The sequence below is a fragment of the Euleptes europaea genome, chromosome 1, assembly GCF_029931775.1.
Source record: "Euleptes europaea isolate rEulEur1 chromosome 1, rEulEur1.hap1, whole genome shotgun sequence".
Classification (NCBI taxonomy): domain Eukaryota; kingdom Metazoa; phylum Chordata; class Lepidosauria; order Squamata; family Sphaerodactylidae; genus Euleptes; species Euleptes europaea.
Window position 1 is genome coordinate 61,873,743 of NC_079312.1, and position 23,189 is coordinate 61,896,931.

Genomic DNA, 23,189 nt, shown 5'->3' on the forward strand with positions numbered 1-23,189 from the left:
TGTACAGCCTTATACCCCCATTGAGCTCCCTCCCTTCCCCAAATCCTGACACCTGGGCTCTACCCCAAATCTCTAGGAATTTCTCGTTCTGGAGTTGACAACTCTATAATGGCCTGTCTTCTTCAAAGATGGCACCAATGTTAAAAATGTGAGGAAATGTAGATTACTTTTAGGTGGTTTCGATTGCTGTGGTAAGAGGGTCTATGCTGAAGGTCCCAGATTTTAAAAATCTGACCTTGATAAAATACCTTAAGAATATTATGTAGTGGTATATTGAACTCACATTTTTATTCATCTTTGCATTTACCATTGGAATGACTGTATATGACAATGAGCCAGAGATGTGCAGTGAGCTGAGGAATGGAAACTGCTGTCATGAAAAAAAACAAGGAAGGAAGGTTATATCATGTGACACTGCGTCTTGTATCATTTATTGTTACTGGAATTTATTACATATTTCCCTCTTAAACAAGGAATATGTGAGATTTATTTTAGAGAATAACAAGCTCAGCAATTTAGAAGAAGAAGAATAGGATATGGGAATACATATGTAAGTTTTCAGTTTCACTGAGCATGACTACAATCCAGGACATGTTTAATCCCAAATATTTCAACAGCCTGAAGAACAAGGTCTACTCTAGATCAGGGGTCGGCAAACTCATTAGTCAAAAAAGCCAAATATCAACAGTACAACGATTGAGATTTCTTTTGAGAGCCAAATTTCTTAAACTATATAGGTAGGTACACTGTTTATTTACTTAATAAACTTTAATTAAAGTTTTAAGTCTTAATTAAACTATAGGTACACTGTGTCCCGGGAGGGGCCCCCAAACCCCCTTCCCGGGCCTAGGGGCGGGGCCCTCACTCACCAGGAGTCCTCGGAGGGCGGCGTCACCGCGGCTCCCTCTCCCCCCAGCAGCCCTTCGAGCCAGCCGACGGGGAGGAAGCCCAGCTGGAGCCGCCACGGGAGCCGCCGGCCAACGACCCGCCAGCCCGACCCAAGCCGCGGCAGGAGCCGCGGGCCGACGCTGCGCCGACCCAGCGGCCGCCGGGGAAGCCGGGACCCCAACAGGCGCCCACTCAGGCGCCCCAACTGATGGCGCAGCCAGCCGCCCCTGCGCCTGCACGGCCGGGGCCACAGTGGGCCGCCAGCCTACAGGGCCGGCGGCCAGAGTAGAAACGCCCGGGAGGGGCGTAGAGAGGGCCACGGCGGGAGCGGCCCCACCCGCAGCCCAGCTGATCGGCGGGCGGGCGAGGGCGGGGAAGCGGCGGGGACCACGCCTGACTGCCTATGGCGTGGAAACCAGCCCTCTTCGCCCTTATATGGATTTCCGGGGGGAGGGCTAGGGGCGGAGCTGGGGAGGGGCTTCTCTGGCCTGGAGGCTATATAAGGCCAGAGAAGTCTGCCTGCCGGGGAGGATACTGGAGCCAAGGTTGTGCTACAAGGTGTGTCCTGTGGCAACCTGGCGACGGCTGAGGGAGAGTCGAGCTCTGACTCCCCCTCGGATTGGTCTGAGGCGGAAGAGATTGTCTCAGCCTCAACATCCTCCAGGCCAGAGACCCTTGTAACGGCCACGCCCAAGGCGCAGCGCGACACACTGAATAAAACTTTATATCATACTTAATAGTGATCTTATTTATTGATAAAAATTAAATTCTAAGTCCCTGCCATTTCCCCCTCCCCGTCCGGAGTCCTCGTCTGGAGGCCTGGTCTACCGCCATAAAAGCCTATTGGTGGACCTGGCCTCCAGCTGAGTCCCATTGGGAGGCCAGGTCTACCCATTGGCTTTCTTGGCAGTAGACCTGGCCTCCGGAGGCCCATAGAAGCCAATTGGTAGACCTGGCCTCTGAAGGGGGACTTTCCCCTCCTCGGAGTCCAGGTCTACCGCCAAGAAAGCCAGTGGGTAGACATGGCCTCCCAATGGGACTCAGCCGAAGGCCAGGTCTACCAAAGGAAACCCGCCCCGCCCAACAGCTGATAGGCGGGGGGGCCAGGAACCACCGAGCCGCCCGCCCAGCAATCGCACGACTAGAGGGGAGGGGAGGCTTTAGCCTCCCAACCATTGAGGGCAAGGGAAAGGGGGACCCAGCCATTCTCCACGGCAGGGGGGGGGAGACAGCACGCCCGCTCGCCCGCTCTCTCTCTCTCTCAGGCGTACCGGCGCAAGCGGGCGCAAGAGCAGAGGCTCCAAACCAAGTTCAGAGAGCCGCACTCAACAGGCCAAAGAGCCGCATGTGGCTCTGGAGCCGCAGTTTTGAGACTCCTGCTCTAGATGATATAGTAATCACAGGTAGTAGCTTGCAAACTCAGGAATCCTCCTTAGAGTTTTGTCCTTATTTCATGTGAGCTTTTTGGCCCATGGCAGTAAGAATATTTGCATTATGTTCCTGTTGGCCGTATAGTTCTGGTTTCAAACCTTGTGAAGTAATGGAGACTTATCTTGCAGACTGTGTGTCCATTGTTCTCATTCAAAATAATTGCTTCTACAACTTACTAATTTTAGAAAGTTAGCAATAACTCATGGGATACAGAGCTTCCAAAGCTCTTGGAGGGGGGCACATATAGCGATAGAAAGACATTTTGGACTGTAGTGGTGACTCCGACTCAGATAATTTATTGCGGTCATTGACCAGTATTACAAAGTTAAAATATCATTAAATCAACAATTGTTCGATACAGCAAAGAGTAACAACATGATCATTTGAACTAATCAAATGGGTTAAGTCCTGCTCCACTGGTGGAAATCCTTTGCATCATTAGAGATTTTGCACACGATCCAACCTAAGGTTTTGTCAATATGCTGAAACTATTCTAAATCTAAAAAACTCTCAAAATATTCCAGAACCTTCTATGTTTCCTGGAGACATCCTGAACAAGTTCAACCACATTGGGATACTTAGAAATGTATCCCCATGTTATATTTTGAAGCCAAAAGAGTAGTCCTGCAGTCAATTAATCGTATCAAAATGTCAAATGGTTAATACCATAATGAAGCATATCTAACTGAATCCCCATCCTCAGCTGTGTTTGCATTCTCAGACCCCATTTCAATGAAGGAGACAGATGTTTGCCAGTAAGTTGAATAAACGGCTATATTAACAGGAAAGGTTGTGTACACTGGAGATCATACATTACTGAAATGACAATGCTTATATGTCTTGTTTTCTGAGCGAGTTATGTATTCTCACAGTGTATCTATATCAGACATAAGAGTAGTATACATTAAGGCTGCAATCCTGAAGGGGGGGATCAGCTTAGGAGCCATGACCCTGTGCCAACATATGTGCCTACTTATCCCGAGATAAGGGGCACTTATGCTGGCATGGGAGCATTCACGCCAGTGCCAGTAACCCAAGCCACTGTGCGGGACTCCACCACCAGTGCTCCTATGCTGGCAGTGAAATCCTGGAAGGGGGATCCCACAGCAGTGTGTGGGGCATTCCTGGGGCGTTCCTAACCCCTTTTGCCCCAGGAAAGCCCCATCGAGCAGTGGCGTTGCTATGCCAAATATTTTGGTGGCATAGCCCCGTTGCTTTCTATGGGGGCATTTTCTTTTTTTCCCTACATTTTAAATTTTTTTATTGTCCTTGCAGCGGCCAGGAAGCCTCTGAGGAGGCGGCTTGGCCACGCTGCTCCCGGTTGCCACGGATCTATCCTCCCCTTCAGGAATGGGCTGGAAATCTTTCTGTCCCTTTTAAATTTAGGAATTTAATACAGGAATAAGTATCAAGAGTATAATGGACTTAACAAAAAACTACCACCATTATTGTGTTCACTAGTAGAGATGTAAAACACTGTATGACCATTCCGAACAATCCTGTTGTCTTCACTTTGCTTACCATGTCGGTAAAACAGAAAGAAGAAATAATAGAAAGGAGAAGTGGGATGGGAATTTTCTCAAAGAATCCATGAATAAAAATGGCTTTCTTTGACAATTTGATCCTATGCATATGGAAACCCGGTAGCATCTAAGGATGTGGTTGGCAACACTGTTTAACCAAAGACCAGACCAATTAATGGACAGCTTTTCAAATAATTTATCTGAATCCAGTCCAATTAAAATTGTTTAGACTGCCGACTAGCACAGACCAGAAGTCTTCACATAACATACTCGCGCCACAATAGTGCAAGATAGTAAAAGAGGATGAGTTCTTTTATAACTCATTATAATTACAGTTTAGGTACACAAAAGTGTATATATCAGTTGAATTTACATTTCAGTTTGCAACAGAAAGGGCTGAATAAAAATCTGCCACTCAGAGAAAACTCCTAATCTGAAATAGGACAGAAATATATCATGTGATTAGTTCAGCTTTGAAGTGATAAATTAGCAATTTGAAGTATATTGAATCCCTACTACCACATTTTTTGTTACAACTACTGAGAATGAGACATAGTGAGATATTTCAAACTGTGTGTTCGCTTAGAACAGGTAGGGGTGATTTAGAACTTTTTAAAAAGAGCCTATAACAATGCCAAAGGTAGGCAAATAGATTAAATCTTAGTCACACATGCTTTTCTCTTTTTTTTAATTTTGTTTTCTCTTAAAAAAAAGGTTATAAAATTACATGTAAAAGATACATACAGACAAATACAAACTTTATCCTTCTTGAGTATATTGTTGGAAAGAAAACTAAAAAAGGATTTATTGCTGTGTGTCAGGGAAGAATATTCTACCAGCGAATGAGCTTTGGAGATGCCACCTGGTGCTCCTTGCGTTACCTCAAGCTTTAGGAGTCTATGCTAGAGGTTTAGGAAGTTGTGTAAAACTAATTTGTATAGGTGTACTTTGATATTCTATGAGTAGTAAAAAATTTCCTGATTTGAAGTGTATGGCTAGAAGGTATGTATGCAGTAGTAGAAGGGTTCTTTTTATCTTATTTTTAAATTAGATTTTAGATTGCAGTTTTTGTTTTTAGATTTGTAAGGCTCTTTGAGAAAGTTGCTAACTCCAGCCTCATTGCAAACAGTGAGGCTACACCACCGAAAATGGTGGCGCAGCCCCACCGCAGCTCAAGGGGGTGTTCCTAGGGCAAAAGGGGTTAGGAAGCTGACTATCATCAGCTCCACCCCTTGGAACGCCCCCAACACCATTGCAGCCTGCCACTTCAAGGTTTTAGGTCTCGGCACAGTGGCTGCAGTGGTGAAGGCCCACGCTGCTCTTGGGCGCCCATGCACTGGTGTGTGTGCCACCCAGGAAAGCGTAAGTGCCTGTTATCCCAGGTTAAATGGGCACTTACACCGGCACGGGGTCACGCCTGCTCCTTTGGAGTTTTGCCCCTCCCTCAGGAATGAACTCTAAGGGACTATCAGAAAACACACCATGGCCATGTAGTAAGAAACTGCAGCTTAGGCTGTGCAACCAGCTGCACAACTGCCTTGAGGGCCCTTTCAGATATAAAGTCCAGCTATATATTTTTTTAAAAAATGATTTAATATGAAAGGCTAGAAAGGTTTTAGTAATTGACAGAGTGGCTATTTTGACAAACTCCCTATCCAAAAGTGCCAAATACACATTGCAGAAGGGAAGCATCTATCTAAACTTAGAGCAGCATTTAAAAGAGCTTTGTACAAAAGCATTCTACTGTCTTCCCCCACACTGAACATAAGAACCAAAGAAGAGACCTGCTGGATAAGACCAGTGGTCCTTCTAGTCCAGCAACCTGTTTCACACAGCAACCAACCAATTACAGACGCTAATGCAACCTTGAGGTTGCTTCCGAGCATTGGTAACCTACTCTGAATATGGAGGTTCCCTTTAGTAGCCATTGATGGACTGATCCTCCAACATTGATGGACCTATCCTCCATAAATCTGTCTAGTCTCCTTTTAAAGCTCTCCGTGTTTGTGGTCATCTCTACATCCACTGGTCTCTGAGTATTTCCTTTTGTCTATCCTAAATCAAATGCCCATCAACTTTACCAGGTGCCCTCGACTGCTAATATTATGGGGGAGTGAGAAATTTTTCTCTCTCTCCACTCTCTCCACTCCATGCACAATTTTATAAACCTCTTTCATGTCCTTTGACTGTCATTTCCCCTTTAAAACAAAAGCTTCTTAAATACGATCCAGGAAAAAAAACCATTGTCTTGATATTTCATTTCATTTTCCCCATCATGTCTGATCAAATATAAGCATTAACCAAGTCCTAATGCCTAATCCAAACACTAGAAGGATAAATGTTTCTGAAAACTGCTATTACAGTTTCATAAACTGTGCTGTACTGTACAATAATTCTAATTGGTTTGGTACAGCCACCTTCTGCTAACATTTTACTGAAATCCAATAGTCCATTAGTGCCTATCTGTGAAATGGTACCCACATTATATTAGAATATCACTTTTTAAATCAGATTCAGAAATTATGAAATTGCTTAATAAAATATTCCTTTAAAATTAAAACAACACCTTACACTAGCATGTCAATAAGTTTTCATATAGCAGGCACATCACCTCCCCCCCCCATTTTGGTTAATTGAAAGATGGTGATAAGGGTAACAGAATAAACTTTGCTATATTATTATTTTAAAGCTGGGAAGAATCCTTGCATCTCCATTTGACTAAAAATTGGGAGGGGTGGCTTGTATAAAATTTCTCTACAGATTTTAAATTGGAGTCCACTTAAACATGACAAATAGAGGCTATTACTTAAGAACACAGCATTCCATTTCAATGTAAGTGTAGATAATTGCAGCAATTTATGGCTTTGCCTTTCTGCACTTATGGAGATTTGGGTCTCGTCCTGAACAACTTGTATGCATTTATATCACCAAACAACTTCTGTTATCATTTGTCTTGGACCCCAGACTGAAATGCCTGCAGTATTTATACTAAAGTCTTCCCCCTCCTTTTTAAAAATTCTCTCTTGTAAGGCAGAATGGTTCTTTTATTGCAGATTCTATATTCTTATACTGCATATATGGTTTTTTTTTTAAAAAAAAGTAAACATCTCCACCACAGCATGTATGAAATCAATCAGCATGCAGCTTTATCTTACCAGAGGCCTGAGTTCTGGATGAGTCAGAATGTATCCATTGTTTGTGATTGCAAATGCATATCCATGAATACCTAACTGTAAAGGAATATAAGAGAAAAGAACACAGATTAGCATGGTCTCACCTAAGCAGGAAACAAATGCTTGAGTACTCACAAAGGGAGTTCCACAAGAGTACTGTCATACTTTTGCACTAATTCCATTCATTTCAATAGGGGTTGTGCAGGATAACTTATCAACAGACTGTGTGTTTGGTGATTTACAACTTAAACTGGTATTCACAATTCATTTATTTATGGAGTGAATCTCTACCCCACCTTTCAAATATAAATAATACACAGAGTAGGTTACATTAACAACAACAGAGAGAGAGAGCACACAACTCTGATTGGGTTGTATTTTTAATTAAAGCATTGGCAGAATGACCAGAATTTAAAGACATACCGACATGCAGAGAGAGAGAGAGAGAGAGAGAGAGAGAGAGAGAGAGAGAGAGAGAGAGAGAGAGAGAGAGAGAGAGAGAGTTCATGGCAGTGAAGAGGTATCTGACATCTTAGAAAGACAGTACCTGAGGTCTTGCATAAGGGAAAAATCCTGTAGAAACCCAAAATCCAGTTTTGCAAGACCCCAAGATAGCAGTGAAGTCAATCCCTGTCCTAAAATAGCCACATTTGAATGAACTGTGTCACAGAAGCAGGCCATTAATTTACTTGAGAAATAGTTTGTTTTTTTTCGGGGGGGGGGGGTGGAATCTTCCATCTGAAAGCTAAAATGCATGGGAAGACAAAGATTGTATCTTCAAGCTACTGCATCTCCACATTATATGGATCTAATGCTACACGCATAAAGGAGAGCAATTTCTAATTCAGAGGCTCATGCAATTTCCAGTTGGAAACCCAAGAGACCTATGGGAAATAATCTGAGAGCAATGCAGTGTTGCATTAGGCCTACAAGTACACATATAATCAAATTTAGCACTGTACTGATTTCAATAACAACCCTACCCCCTTTTGACAATGCTCCACTTACACAGCTGACTGCACTCATTGATTGCAATAAATGTACCTCCAAATCACCGATCTGTAGTCATTAAAATATTCCTTTGTGAAAACCTGCCGCTGATAGCTTTGGCAGATGTTCTGCACAACACAGCTTTACCACAGGGAAGGCAGACTAAATACAGAAAACAGTTTCCAACTCACTGTTTTTGCAGTGAATTATCAGTCAGGTTTGACATAACTCATTTCTAGCATTCTGTGCATTATGACATAAGCAACTGTGACTGTTTGCAAGGATTTCTCTAGCCTAAACGTCACAGTGCAAATAAACTAAAGGGCACCCTGTCAAGAGAAGTCCCATTTTATAATGATGATGCCATTGTATATAACACCATGAAAGCTGTATATGTGATCCTAACAATGGCACAAAGAGGTTGCTTGCTGTTGTGCTCTTCCCACCTGCTCCTGTTTCTCAGAAAGTTCATTCCTAATGAACACATGAACATGATGCTGCCTTATACTGAATCAGACACTTGGTCCATCAAAGTCAGTATTGTCTACTCAGACCGGCAGCGGTTCTCCAGGGTCTCAGGCAGAGGTCTTTCACATCACCTGCTTGCCTAATCCCTTTAACTGGAGATGCTGAGGATTGAACCTAGGACCTTCTGCACGCCAAGTACATGCTCTACCACTGAGCCACAGCCCCTGGGCACATCATTAGATACATAAGGGTGTGACGGGCATGGTCATGTCCAAAGGCAAGAAAGAGACTTGCCAGTGTAGAATGCTACATTCTATTGCCCATCCCCACGCTGCATGTTAGAGTTGTGTTACCAGACTATCCCCCCAAATATGTATTTAATACATTTCTACAGTCTTTCTCCTTTAACAAATGACACCAGAAAACTGCAAAAAATAGTAACAATACCAACATGATTTTCAAATGAAAAGCCCCCAAAAATATAAATTTCAGAAAATAAAAACAATAAAATATACAAGAAGAATGAAACCAGTATTTACACTGTCAGTTCTTCTCAAAGGTTTTAACAATTGCAACCCTTTATAACCCTTTATAAAAGCCAGATGGACAGGTACCTTCTTAACTGCCTCCAGAAGACTATTTTAAAGTGTAGGGGAAGCCACAGTGAGAATCCTGAACTGGTAAAAAATCTAGCAAATCTACAGGAAGGTATAGCTAAAAGACCTTGCTATGACGAATGGAGCTCGCACACTGGTTTGTATGGGGAGAAACAGATCTTCAAGTACAAGGATGTCAGGTCACAATGGGATTTTTAAAAAAAGAACCAGCACCTTGAATTAGACCCAAAAAATTAATAGCTGAAGAAATGTCATATCACATGTACAAAATGGCTAGTACGAGTTAACAAATGAGCTGCCATCAAAACACCATCCTTATCAATGACAATAACGTCAATCTTCTCTGGATTCAACTTCTTTATCAATGACAATAACGTCAATCTCTGGATTCAACTTCACAGTATACACCCTCAGTCACTTGACCACAGCTTCCACGTACTGGCTCCGTACAGAAACATCAGTGTCTGGAAGCTTATTCTAATCTAAGAGATGCATAGCTGGGTGTCATCAGCATATTTATGACAACACACGCCAAAGCTTTGAATGCTCTCAGTTAAGAGTATTACATACATATCAGGCAGCATGGGTGATAATATAGAGAGTTTTGGAGCTCCATGGGGCAAATCCCCTGATTCAGAATTTTGCACTAGGGTTTTTTGAATTTAGCCCAACTGATAGAGTCTAAAGCAGCTGAGGATTAATTTGGAGCACATGTGAGAGATCTGATCAGTGAACAATGTCACCGGTAATAGCCAAATTATTATTGACTTTCAACTCAAACTCTGGAATTGTTAAATGCCAAATTATCCTAAATAATTGTGCTTGATGTGATTTAGCTGATGGAATAAAAATGGAAAAGTGGTTTTTCTTCAATGTTATCACAATCACCACATAAGCCTTCTATGGACTGTATGGTGGGCTAAAGTTTTTCAGCAATAATCACCAGAGAGATCTCAAGTCTCTTTTTAATTCACCCAGCTCCATCATGTATCATGGAGTTGGTGTTCCCCCTGACAGAGGAAGAAGAGACCAGGGATCAGCCATGTATTCCATTACTATTACAGCCTGGGACCTTCATACCTGCAGGACTGCCTCTCCTGGTATGCCCCCCAGAGAGCGCTGCACCCAATGAACTGCAATTTACTGGTGGCCCCCAGCCCAAGGAGTGTGTGGCTGTCCCTGACAAGGGCCAGGGCTTTTTTGGCCCTGGCCCCAGTCTGGTGGAACAGCCTCCCTGATAACATCAGGGCCCTGTGGGAAATAAATAAGTTCCACAAGGCCTGTAAAATGGAGCTGTTCCGCCAGGCTTATGAATGAGGGCAGCCACAAGTTTTTCCCAATACCGTCATTGCTGGCCTCCTCATCCTCTCCTCCCAACTTACGTTGGAGGTTACTGCCTGGCCGGGGTGTTTTTTTCAGTGGCTCTATTTCTTGAATTTCACTGTTGCCATCTTGTTTTATTTGTTGCTGGGAAGTTGATTTTAAATATGTTTTAACCTATGTTTTATATTAAATGTTGTGACCCACCCTGAGCCTGGCTCACCAGGAATGAGGGCGGGATGTAAGTGTGAGGAAATAAATACATAAAATAAATATGTAAAAACTAACCATTTCTATCAAATCATTGTCCTTTATTCATGCTCAAATTGACGCTAGGAGAAGTTTTGCTTGATATCATCATTCTTAGATCTTGATGGCCTAAAATGCATCACCCCACAAAAGTGTTTCATCTCAAAGATCAATTTTAATCTCACTCAGAAACCTGGATAATAAACTGTCCAACCAAAATATCAACTGTAATATATGCCACTGGATCTTGCAGCACAAAGTATACTTTCTATAGTAAATATGGCATAATATTGCAATCTTTTAAAAACTGAATGTATTTTGGAATCCAAAATAATCTTTCATAACAGCAAAATAGAATTGGGGGGGCACTGAATTGTCTTTTAGTAGTAGAAAATGCATTCCACATTATGAGCATGAGAAAGCTCTACAATCAGTAGAATGCATTAGTTGCCAAGCAACTAATACACAATTCTACACCATACTGAAATAGATATAACAGAGAGAATTGAAGACTTGGCTTGCACAAGGGAACTCCCCAATTCCCATAGGTTCTCTCCACTGCAGCCCCTCACCACATCCTGCACAATCCCCATGGGTTCCCTGACCAACTAAAGTTGGGATTTCAGGGGCTGTTGGGATATTACTATTGTCTGTTATTCCAAAATACGATTTATATATCTTTTTCAAGATTTTGATTCACATTCTGTAGATAAGGATCGTGCCATTATTTTGTTGAACAATATATAGTTTGCATGGTATAAATGCACTTTACTTCTCTTTCAATAGAGTGAACTAGTAATCAAATGTTATTTACCTTGTATTTTGGAATAGTCTTTAACAGTTCTTTCACAGGGACATCTGTGCCTACAACTCCCAGAAGAATGCCTTTCGCTCTCTATTTTAAAAGATTTGTTTAAAAAAATGCAGATTAGTTTGAAAAACAATCACAGTTAGAGCTGTGCATTCAATAAATAATTATTTCCCACATGGATTAAAACTGCACTGAAGAAGCAAATAACTAGCTAATTCTTTCTACTATTGGAAATGCTATTATTGGTGGCCGAAGCTAATCTGTCTGAATAAGCATACAGGTAAAATCAACAGTCATCTCCTTTTCCTTAGACACAAAACAAAATCGGAAATGGTGTGCAAAGTTTCACTTGATAAAGATCCTTAAAATTCAACATTTGACTTGGGAGACCATATGAGGCAAAATGTCTTAAAAGGATGACATATTTTTTCCCAGGTATGATGCTAGCTGATGCCTAAGAGAGGCAGGAAGAAATGAACAGGGATGTATATGCAAATGAAATGTGAATATTTTGTGAAAGGTAAACAAAATATTAAAAAACAGGTCCAGCACATACCAGCACATACAGAACTATGTCATTATTTCTGCTGGATCTATATAAAACTTTAGTCTTAGTGTGTGTGTCTGTGTGTGTGTGGGGGTGTGTGGATACAAACATTTGTTCCAATCCAAAGAAGCACACAGGGCGTACATAGGCTTCTAAATGCATGGGCACATAATGCCTCAATGTGTACACCAGGGGTCCCCAATGTGGTGACTGTGGGCACAATGGTGGTGCTGCCAAAAAATTTCCTGGTACCCACCAAGTGTTTTTAGCAAGTAGGCGGGGCAGAGGTGGCTTTTGTCCAGCAGGGCCTCTGACTGGCCATTGAAGATCTGATTAGCTGTGTTGCCAACCTCCAGGTACTAGTTGGAGATCTCCAGCTATTACAACTGATCTCCAGCTGATAGAGATCAGTTCACCTGGATAAAATGGCCGCTTTGCCAATTGGACTCTAAGGCATTGAAGTCCCTCCCCTCTCCAAACCCTGCCCTCCACAGGATCCGCTCCCAAAATCTCCAATATTTCCTCTGGGCTGGCAATATTTCCCCGGAGCAATTGCCACTATTGCTCAAGGATCTTCACTGTGGACTGAATGTAAGCTCTGTGTATTGAATAAAATGTTTTAAAACAATATGTTCTTTTTAAAAGGCATCCTGTTAAATGGATTTTCTGTCTGAAATGTTGAAGAATTACAATTAGAATTATGCATAACCTAACTTTCTGGTATTCTGTGTTTGGCTCCACCTCCTGGAGTAGTCATTTTGTGGTTGCGCCCACCACCCTGTGTCAGAATTCCAAAGATGCCCACAGGCTCAAAAAGATTGGGGACTACACAGTTTCTTGTATGTAATTGCTATGGAAATTTCCCTTGCAATCCCACCATCTTTAATTCCTTGTGCTTGCTGTTCCAGTCAAAATTTATAGTTGTTAAATCCCATTGATGTCAACAACTTTCAGGCATATACACGCATGCTTACCTAAAATACATGCTATTTGAAAATCATAGGAAACATGAACGTAAAGTATGAAAAACAGTAATCTTTGTAAAGTACAAAAAAGTAGAAAGCTTGAATGTGAAGAACCTTTGCCTTTTTATTCCAGCGGAATGCTCAGTTTTCAGCTGTTTGCATTTAAATTTGTAGGCTATTTATTTTATCCTACTAGCAAATGCAAATGTATGTGGGAAATGCAGAAGGGAAACCCTAACATTCAAGAAAGATATAATTTAATTAAAAAAAAAAACATATGTGCTGCTTCTAAAACTTCGATTTTGTAGCACATGGCTGGCATACAAGGTGAGTACTTACAGTCTCATTTTGCTTACTAAATACTGGCATGGCAACAGTGGTCATCAAAACCAATCCCTGATCGTCAGCAAGCTATGTTTAAAAAAAGAATAAATATTAATACAGAGAAACTTGAGAGCATTATTAGATAAAAATTAAGAAAACATACAAATAAAGCCTTTTCTGATTAATGGACATGATGCCATTCAGGACCCTATAACCCTAAAGCGTACCTTAGGCAGTAGCTCTTAAATCTAGCCTGTGTCTACAGAAAACATTTAAAAAATAATTACAGTTAAGAGAGGTGTATCCTTGAGATATTTTTGCTCGCCTGTTGGATATGCCTGGAAAACGCAGGTATTCATACAAACCTATTAATTTTCTGGACATTTTTGGTTTCCAATGGTATATTTGTACAGTCTATTTATTGGTCTCAAGGCTAGTCCATACGCGACACTAGTGTAACCTTTAAAAACTGCATTAATGCCGACAACATACTATGTGAAATGAGCGTTTTCCATAACCTTCAGTGTTCTCTGCAACTTAATTAGAGATCATGGAAGATGATGCAACTGACCTCTGTGAACTCCTAGCTCACAGTCTGCGTTGCTCAAGCAAACACAGATGTCAGGCAGATTCCTGCTGAGTGAAAACACATCTCTCTGTATTGTCGGAACCATCCTTCTAACTCCCACACTGCTTTCACACTGCCAAATTCGGTTCCACATCCACACAGCAGTTGGGCAACTTCAAGCAATGTTGCCATTAAGCACGTGGCAACACATCTGGAGATGGTGACCAGGACACAGAATTACAGAGAAACCTCACTGAAGATGTGCATTGCACCAATACAGGGTCAATTTTGGTTACTGTGGAATCGTTTCTAAAAGAATATAAGATGGCACATTTATAGGATGACTAGTTCATGTTTGCCAGTCAGTGGGAGTTGTGCCCTCAGTAGCTAATATATAATAGCATTTCATGTACATTCTGACATTCTTATGTAACACCTACTCATACAAAGAAAAAGTGTTTTATTATTCAATATACTGTCCATTTACAAATGCCACATACATTTATTGTTGAGTTTTTCCTCCACACACATTTCTTATACATATCATATTCTTTATAGGTCATTCATTCTCTTTGGCTCTCTTATCATCTCCACAACAGGTACTCCTGGCTAAATACAACATTTACAACAGCATTCACATTGGGACTGAGAGGTCCCAGCTGAAGGGGTGGCTGCTCCTTCCAAGCACAGCAGTGTCGCATGAAAGAACACAACAACAGAGCTAGACAGTGGAAGCATGTATGCAAAGTCTGAGAGATCCTGGATACTTGTATGTGCTAATGGGTGAGTGTATGTGATTACCCGATGTACTGCATACCTTCAGTTTGTGTTGGAGAACTTGTCCTACACTTTGTGATTGCCCACAAACTACTGTTCAGTTCACCCCCTGCCAGTATGCTTAAGTGTCCTCAAAATATGCTTAACTGTCCCGAGTATGCTTAACTGTCCCGAGACAGGCCCTCACCCAGCCTCCCGGTGCCTCCAGTCCCCTCACTCACCTCCCCAAAGGGAAAGGAAGCCTCTCGGGGCCAGGCACCACAGGACGAGGCCTGCCGGCAGCTGGGAAACACCTCTTCTCTTCCCCCAGGAGCTGAAAGAAGGGAAGGGAGGCCAGCTGCACCTGAAGCTGGGGCCGGGCCCGAAGCAGCAGCTGCGCCTCGAGCGACACAGCTGGCCCCAGCCCTGACGAGGATGCTGCTGGGAGATATGACCTGCCCTGCCCCGGCAAACATCTGATAGTTGGGCTAGCGAGGGCGGGGCAGGAGTGGCCAGGCCGGCTGCTACATGTGGGGGGAAGGCAGATTCTCCCCAGACCGTTATATGAACTTTTGGGGGGTGGGAATAGGGTCAGAGCTAGAGCGGGGTCTCCCTGGTCTGCAGGTATATAAGGCCAGAAGGGAACTGCCATCAGGGAGGAAGGTTCCAGGTGTCTGCTGGCGGAAGCAAGCTGCAGCATCCTGGCAATGTCTGAGGGGGAGGAAAGCTCTGACTCTCCCTCAGAGTGGTCTGAGGTGGAGGAAGCTCCCGTGGCCCGGGCCTTCCTGCAGGGCAGAGACACCCACCATTGAGGGGCTGCAGAAGAAGCCAGACAGTCACATTAAACACAACAAAGCCAAAATTCTGTGAAAAATATTGTTAACTAGCATGCTGTTCTTACAGATAAATGTTAAGGAGAGTTCTGGGCACTGAGGCTATATTTCAAAATTGTTTTGTAAAATGGGATTAGATATAAAATTAACAAACAAATTGTAATTTGGCAGCTCAAATTCTTTTTCTGTTCTACTGAAAGGTATGTTCACCTAGATTATTTCAGTGCAATCTTTACTGCTTTGAAATTCTGTTATCTTGAAAAATCATTGTATTGAAGTATTATTTACTAAATCATTGTATTATATTGAAGTACTGTTTACTAAATTAAGGAATAAGCCAAGCTGCAGTCAGCTACTTCTCAGGCTTGGTACAAGACCAGAATCCTAAAGGAAGGACATGGGTTCTAAAAATAGTCATTCATAGTAATTTGATGGGATTTTGGTAATTTTTGGAATTTTTCAGAAAATTCCTTCCAGTGTGTCCAGATGATGACGATGTTATCAGTGTATTTCAGGCAGAGGAAGGGGGAGGAGTTAACTTCTCCCTACTGGGTACCCTAGGGTACTTAGTAATTGATCAGTATAGGTCTGGTGGGTGGAGAGCTGGTGTTGCAGTAGTCTATAAGGACTCTATCCCCTTAGCACGGTGCCCCATCCAAGAGACTTCCAATTTTGAGACCATGTGCCTAATGTTAGAACTGAGAGTCAGGACTGGGGTTCTCTTGGTGTACTGCCCACCCCATTGACTAACAGTCTTCCTGCCTGAGCTGACAAAGGTGGTCTTTGGGTTAGTATTGAAAACCCTTATGCTGGTTTCCTGGGGGATTTAGGCCAAGGCTGTCTTGTCAGGAGCCGCTCAAGATTTCATGGCTTCCATGGACCTGTCACAGATAATAACTGGTCCTACATGTTGTTCAATTTGATCTGGTATTTTGTTCTGGGCAGAATGTGATCTGAAGGTCAAGGAATTAATGGTGGTTCCTTTGTCATAGACAGATCACTATTTACTTGGGTTTAGACTTGTAGAGAATACTAAGATCCTGTAGGGGTGAGGGATCTATTTAAATGATCTGCCCCTGTACCAGATGGAGCCAAGTGGCTTTGTGACAGCTCTAGGGGATTTTCCTGTTGATATGGCTGGTGCTTTTGTTGATGGTCTGGTTGACATCTGCAATGAGAAAATGACCCAGGCAGTTGACACAATTGCTCTCAGGTGCCCTCTCTCATATGTTAGAGTCTAGGTGGCCCCTTGGTTAACAAAGGGGCTATGAAAAGACAAGGAAGATGACTAGAGCAACAGTGGGGGAAGACAAATCCGATAAGACATGGATGAAAACTCATTTTAAAGCATACTTCATTATGGTTATGATTGCAGAGACACAACATTTTCCTGCCACTTTTTCATCTGCATAGTGTAGGCCAGAGGAGCTGCTGCAGGTGGTCAGAGGCCTCTTGAGATGTGGCCTGAAGGAGCTCCTCTGTTTTTGTTGGTTTTAACGGGTTTTAGAATGTGATTTTATTATGTATATTGTAAGGGCAGAAAGGTGGGGTACATTTTTTAAAGTAAATAGAATAAAATAAAACATCTGAGAAACCAGCTGAGGAAGTGTTGTTCTAAGCTATCCATGAGCATGTGGGTATATTATGGAACCCAAAAGTGCAATGTTGAGAAGTCAGTGAAATAATATTTCAGTAATCAAGATACTCTAATGCTGTCCTCAAAGTTGCCATACCAACATGGAAAGGAAACTTCAGTGTGAAATTTTTATGTTATAATTACCAGAAAATTCATTTATACTCTATTGACAGTTCATTGGCACCATGGGTTTCTTTCTCATTACAGCTGCTAATACTATCTTTCCAACTATGTTATTCCAATATATCAGTGAGAGCCCTTTTGAAAGGATCACTCTGTTTTCCTTTTATATATATTTGGACTCTACATATACACTTCTTGGTCTTTTAACCCACTGTTGACAACACCACCACCACCCCCCACTGCAACCATGAATGTATCTTGGAGGTGAGGATAACATGTCATCACTCTGACAAAGTAGTTTCTAGTCAATGAATGCAAATTAGTTGTTATACTGCCACAAGACTCTTTATTGTTTTTGCTGCAACACATTAACATGCCTATCCCTCTGGAATTTACCACATAAACTGTAATGAGTATTGGGAAATTTGTCAACATTTTACCTAAGAAATGTACGGCTACAAAGTGAGAGCAATGAACTTAATAGAAAGAGCAGGATCTCACATTTTAGTTCAAGTAAATGGATGAGCAGAATCCAAATCACTTCAAACTAAAGTTTTCTCCAACAGAATAATACAATAAAAAGTTTAGCCATGTTTCAAAATCACTATGTTATTGGTTTAATTCCTCTCAGAAGTGGATCTTCTGTATACATGATATACAATAGGCCAACTCTTTGTTGTATTGTTATACAGCAGAAAACTGTATAAAAGAAAAGTTTTCTTTGACAGCAAGGTTTTCCAGAAAAAGAACCCCAGATTCCATAGGTATGCACGGCACACTTAGGAGAAAGTGGAACAGATAGAGCTAGGTAGGAAACCTTCATATTTGTCATCTTTCGAGTGCCAAAGCTGTATATGCACACAGATGGCTAAGAGAACACAGATATGCAAAGAAGGGCATTTGAATATACCCTTTATACCCTATTCCTTGGATGGAAAGCAAAACTCATGATCTCAAGCACTATCCCTGTTACAAAGTGGGGAAGAGGCTTTTCTCCACTTGTCTTGTCCTAGCACATTTTTGAAAGGATTCTAATAAGCCCATCTTACCCCACACTAATGCCATTTCCATTTTGACCAAATTATTCAGAAACAATATACTAATCACTTGGGTGAGATGCTCATTAGGATCAGAAGTTAGAGAGCCGTTGTTCAATAATTCAGTAGATATCTAAACCGAAGTAATTACTCAAGAGTTGGTGGTGGAACTACTATCTCATATGATGCGTAAGATTAATTTAGTCAGAGTAAAGAAGCTGTAGTAATAAGAAGACTTTCATCTAATGCTGTCTACCAATGACCTCTGGAGTGCTGATATAAGGAGAAAAGTAAAAGCACTCCAAAGGATTGCAGGGATTTCTCAAACAGCACTGGTGGTCTTATTCATCAGGCATAGCTCGAAAAGCTTTATAATCTCTCATCTAATCTCTCACTGACTTTCTCTCAAGTATTCTGTAAAACATCAAGGGTGCACATTTGGGGGTGATTAAGAATATACCAGTGGTAGCTGGTGGCCCTAATGGAAAGCCTGATATTGCAAGTAAATGTCTGTTCTATGCCTTCTTAATTATATTTGGAATGCTCCTCTCGTACCCTTAAGGTACATTAAACATTTCACACTGCTCCTAGGGTACATTCTCCACATATTTCTGGCAGGGAGGACATCCAGAGAGCTTTTCACTTTGGATTAGCCGAAAGGTCTGCATGCACCCTGAGATACTTTCCCCGCCCTCCACACTTCAAAGAGCAAGCTGGCATTGCTGCAGTGTAAATTGTATGTGTAAAGTGCCATCAAGTTGCAGTCAACTCATGGCAACCCCAGCAAGGGGCTTAAGGTGGTTTGTCATTGCCTTCTTCTGCAGGATCTTCCTTGGTGGTCTCCCTTCCAAGTACCAACCCTGCTTAGCTTCCAAGGTCTGATGAGATCGGGTTATACCATGCTGTCTTCCCTCCTGCAGTGTAAATTGCTTTTGAAAAAAAATATGTATTTTAAAAATATATGGTGTGTTGCATGGGTGGGAAGCTTTTTCTCAAGAAACAGAGTACAACTTGCAAAGCAGATATAGTGGGCAGCTATCTGGATTATAGTCATACCATGGGGTATTTTGGTGTTGACTTCATGAGAATGTTTCCTATTTTGAAATCTGGAGGGACAGAAATATTTCAATATAACTCTTGATATAATCATCAAGAAATAGTGTGTGTGGGCTATTCGACCACATTTTTACATTAATCTAAACACAGATATTGCCTGCAGGACTTGTCTGGAAATCAAATTGTGTGAACTGGTCATAACTCGAACTTCTAGAAAGTGTACAAAGTTTTTTCCTCAAATGCTTATGTAAAACAAGCACCACTTGTATCTGTCATTGTTAATACCAGCTTACTCTTATTTTTGTATAATATAATTTATTTTCAAGATCTTTAACATTCCAACTCCAAATGGAAGGGTGCGTGTTTGTCCTTTGAAATGCAAGAATAATTAAATTAAACTCTGTAATAAAGTCCAGATTCTCCCACCCCCGTTGCTTTGATTTTTAAAGGCAAACACATTGCAGTTTGATTTTAAGTGCTATTACGAAAGGATATTTTTACATTCATGAGACATCTACATTTCCTAATTGTAAATGATACTCACATTATTTCAACAGATGGAAACTTTTAAACAGATAATGATTTTTGAAAAGAAAATCCTCTTTCAGAGGAATAGAATTTCAGGTTTTAAGCTATTACTTTTTTTTCTTTTGTTACCAGATATAATTAAAATATATTTTTTTCTCCTTTCCTTACCTGTGGAAAGGCAAAAGTAGTATTTTACTTAACAGGATGGTCAGATGCTGTAAGCACGAGACTCCTGAACCCTTTTTGGGTGCGCCTTACACATTTAATGCATATGTTATATTGGGATCTGAAAACTAGAAAGCTGCTTTTGTTTTCTCTGTAGAAAACTATCCTTTTTTGGGAAATGTCCATGAACTTGACCACAGTGGAGCAAGCTGTCTTCAAACCTGACTTTACTATCATTATCCATGTTTCAATAACATCCAGGTTAGAATGTCTGATACATGGGATGCTTATGAAGACCGATTCAGATTTCAGCAGCCAGGTTATTAATTAGATCACACAGAACTGATCACACCTCACCATTGCTTAAGGCTTTACACTAGCTACCAGTTTGGCACAACTCAAAGTGCTGATCCTGACTAGGGCTCATTAAAAGTAGTTTGGTGACCCATGCTAAGTACACCCATCATCTCCTGGATCTGCATGGCTGCCGGCTGGGTCCAAGCCAAGGGCTCTTTCACACATGCTGAATAATGCACTTTCAATGCACTTTCAATCCACTTTGCTGCTGGATTTTACTGTGTGAAATGGCAAAAGCCACATTTGCCAAAATGGATTGAAAGTGCGTTATTCAGCAGGTGTGAAAGCCCTCTGCAGCATTGGATGGTTTGGCCAGAGGACTAGCCTTGAATATGTTATTTAAAGCCCTAAATGGTCTAGGACCAGGACCTCTGAAGGACTGCCCTCTGCCCATGTGAATCTGCCCATGTGATGATGTGGTGATGGCCATTAGCTTAGATGGTTTTAAAAGGGAATCAGACAAAAGTATGATGAACATGTCCTTCCATAACTATTAGCCATGATGGCTGAAAGAGATTCTTGGGTTTAGAAGCAACAGACTTTTGAATGCCAGTTGATATCCTTCAGGTGTCTATTAACCTTTTGACCAATTTTGGTGGCTTTTTTTTTGTATGTTAAAATTATGTTTTCACTTGCTTTATTTCCAGTAGTTGCTGTATCTGTTCTGTTGTTCTTTTATTATAAAGTTAACATTTTAAATTAACTATCCTAATTAGGAAGATGAAGAAAATACTATACTACTCACTGCACAGTCCGCTGTACTCATCTTCCCTAGCTGATGACTAGAGAATTGCAAATCCTAACACCTCATCTCAAACCCTCAACTGACAATGATGCAGGATTTCATTCATCATTGCCTATTCCTTTTTCCTCAAAAAACAAAGAGCTATGCCCTACTTAAACGTATGATCTAGTAATAACATGAGATAACCAAAGGAGGGGAAGAAAGTAAAATACATGTGCGGAAAAGCTCCACAGTGCAAGAAAACTTGGTAACATTAGCATCAATAACAGGGCTGTTTGTCTGCACTTTAAATCCTGATCTCGTGTGGGTAGCTAGAAAATTGTGAAGATTTATTGGGTGTTGGCTGCAAAAACAAGCAAACAAGACCAAGGAACAAATTCAACAGGCTCGGTCAAGATTAGAGAGTAATCTCTAGGAGATATGTCTAGATTTGAGGTGATGTAGTCCAAAGGTGGAACTAATAAAATGGAACGAAAGCAGCAGCAACAACCAATTAGAAAGAAGATCCAAGGAAAAGGCATGCCAAGGGGGAATTGAAGGCTATAGTTAACAAGGAACTGTTAGGTGACTTGAATGTAATCATACATACTTCAAATCAACCAGGTTACTTTCTGAGGTCAGTGTCAAAGGTTCACCCAGATTTTTCACAAGAGTAGCGTTTTCCTGCAGGCATGTGCTTGCTAGTGGAAGTAGTCAAAGGATTAAAGAGTCCAGCCTGGCAGGTCATGATCAAGATCGTTAGGGGTGGGTTGGAGAGAGGCACACACAGGAGAGAGAAAAAGAAATCAAAGGCGGAAAGAGGTCCCCTTCAAACCCCCCTTCCTGACCACAGCCTCCAGAACACCTGAATTGTAGGAACCATATATAATGATGGAACCATGAATTACGAAATGCATTAATTACTGTTTTCCAGGAACACTGGAAAGCATAGATCATAGCTGTGTCAGACTGCTGTGACACAACAAAGATGCATCTCTTCCACCAGTTTCTGACTTGTTCTCTACAAGGATTTCCAAAACGTGAAAAGAAATATGCAACATAGGATGAAGTCCTGATCAATTCTGGAAGAGAGAGGTTAAATTTAAAATATATACAATTAATCCAAATGGCCTTTCTTTAAGTTAAAATGTCACATTCTAATCTTTTATAAACTGAAAACGTCAGCATAGTTCTCAAGATGCAACCATTAGGAGATTATAGCTCTGTGTGGATGTTCACTTCACCTGTGCTACTGTGATCACGTCAGTTGGCTCTGCCCCTTTCATACTCTCAACATCCCATGTGCTGATCATATAATGTCTACATAAGGGCTGATCAGCATATACCGGTATACTAAAATACATAGGCATGAGTCATGTGATCTATGTAATTGCAATTTGTGGTGTACAGACTGAATGACTGGTGACTGTGCATGGTGGAGTCTTCCTATACAGAGTTTAAGAAAAATAGAGACATCAGGTGCTGCTGAGCCCAGCTGACAAGGATGCCCCCTCTCAATGAGTCTAGTGAATGTCTGCACCGGGCTTCAATTACAGATCTTAGTTGGCTATAACAACTTTAAAATGTGACCCTTCATCAACAACAAAGAAGAAAAAAGAAGCCAAATAAACTGCCTCTGGGGTGTGTGTGCAGAGGAAGTAACTACTTCTGTGCGGTTGTATTGTTCTTTCGTACTTCATTTGGTTCAATTTAACTTTTTGAGTAACTTTAATAAAAATGCTAAAATTTCTGCTGATGCATTTCCATGACAATATCAGAGTTGCAAATTTTCCACTCGCCTTGTAATTCAATACCTTGAAGAATGAAATAGTAAACGAAGCAAAGAATGATGAATGATGTGTCCAGATTTCTGAAACAGAATAATGCCAAGATAAAAGGACAACAAGCCTCAATCGAGTGTTATGAGTCAAAGAGAAAGGGAAAGAAAGCTGCTGGGAACTTTCAGGGAGCAGATAGTGCCACAGGCATGTTCTAAAAAGATCAGAAAAAGAAAAGGAATGTTTTCAAGAAAATGTTTTCAAGAAAAGGAATGTTTTCAAGGAAGCAAAATTATTTTCTCAAAGCAGGCTCTCTTTCATT

The 23,189-nt window shown here is 41.4% G+C and overlaps 1 protein-coding gene across 2 annotated transcripts in view; it reads right to left on the reverse strand.

Moving 5' to 3' along the window:
* Window positions 1-23,189, reverse strand: part of CACNA2D3 (calcium voltage-gated channel auxiliary subunit alpha2delta 3) — a 698,701-nt gene that overhangs the window by 150,526 nt on the left and 524,986 nt on the right. For both annotated transcript variants that reach the window (XM_056853929.1, XM_056853938.1), the window contains 3 exons: window positions 13,322-13,393; window positions 11,474-11,554; window positions 6,998-7,072 (listed from right to left, as the gene is read on the reverse strand). In XM_056853929.1, coding sequence (XP_056709907.1) covers window positions 6,998-7,072; window positions 11,474-11,554; window positions 13,322-13,393 — 228 coding nt within the window. The remainder of the gene's footprint in view (window positions 1-6,997; window positions 7,073-11,473; window positions 11,555-13,321; window positions 13,394-23,189) is intronic.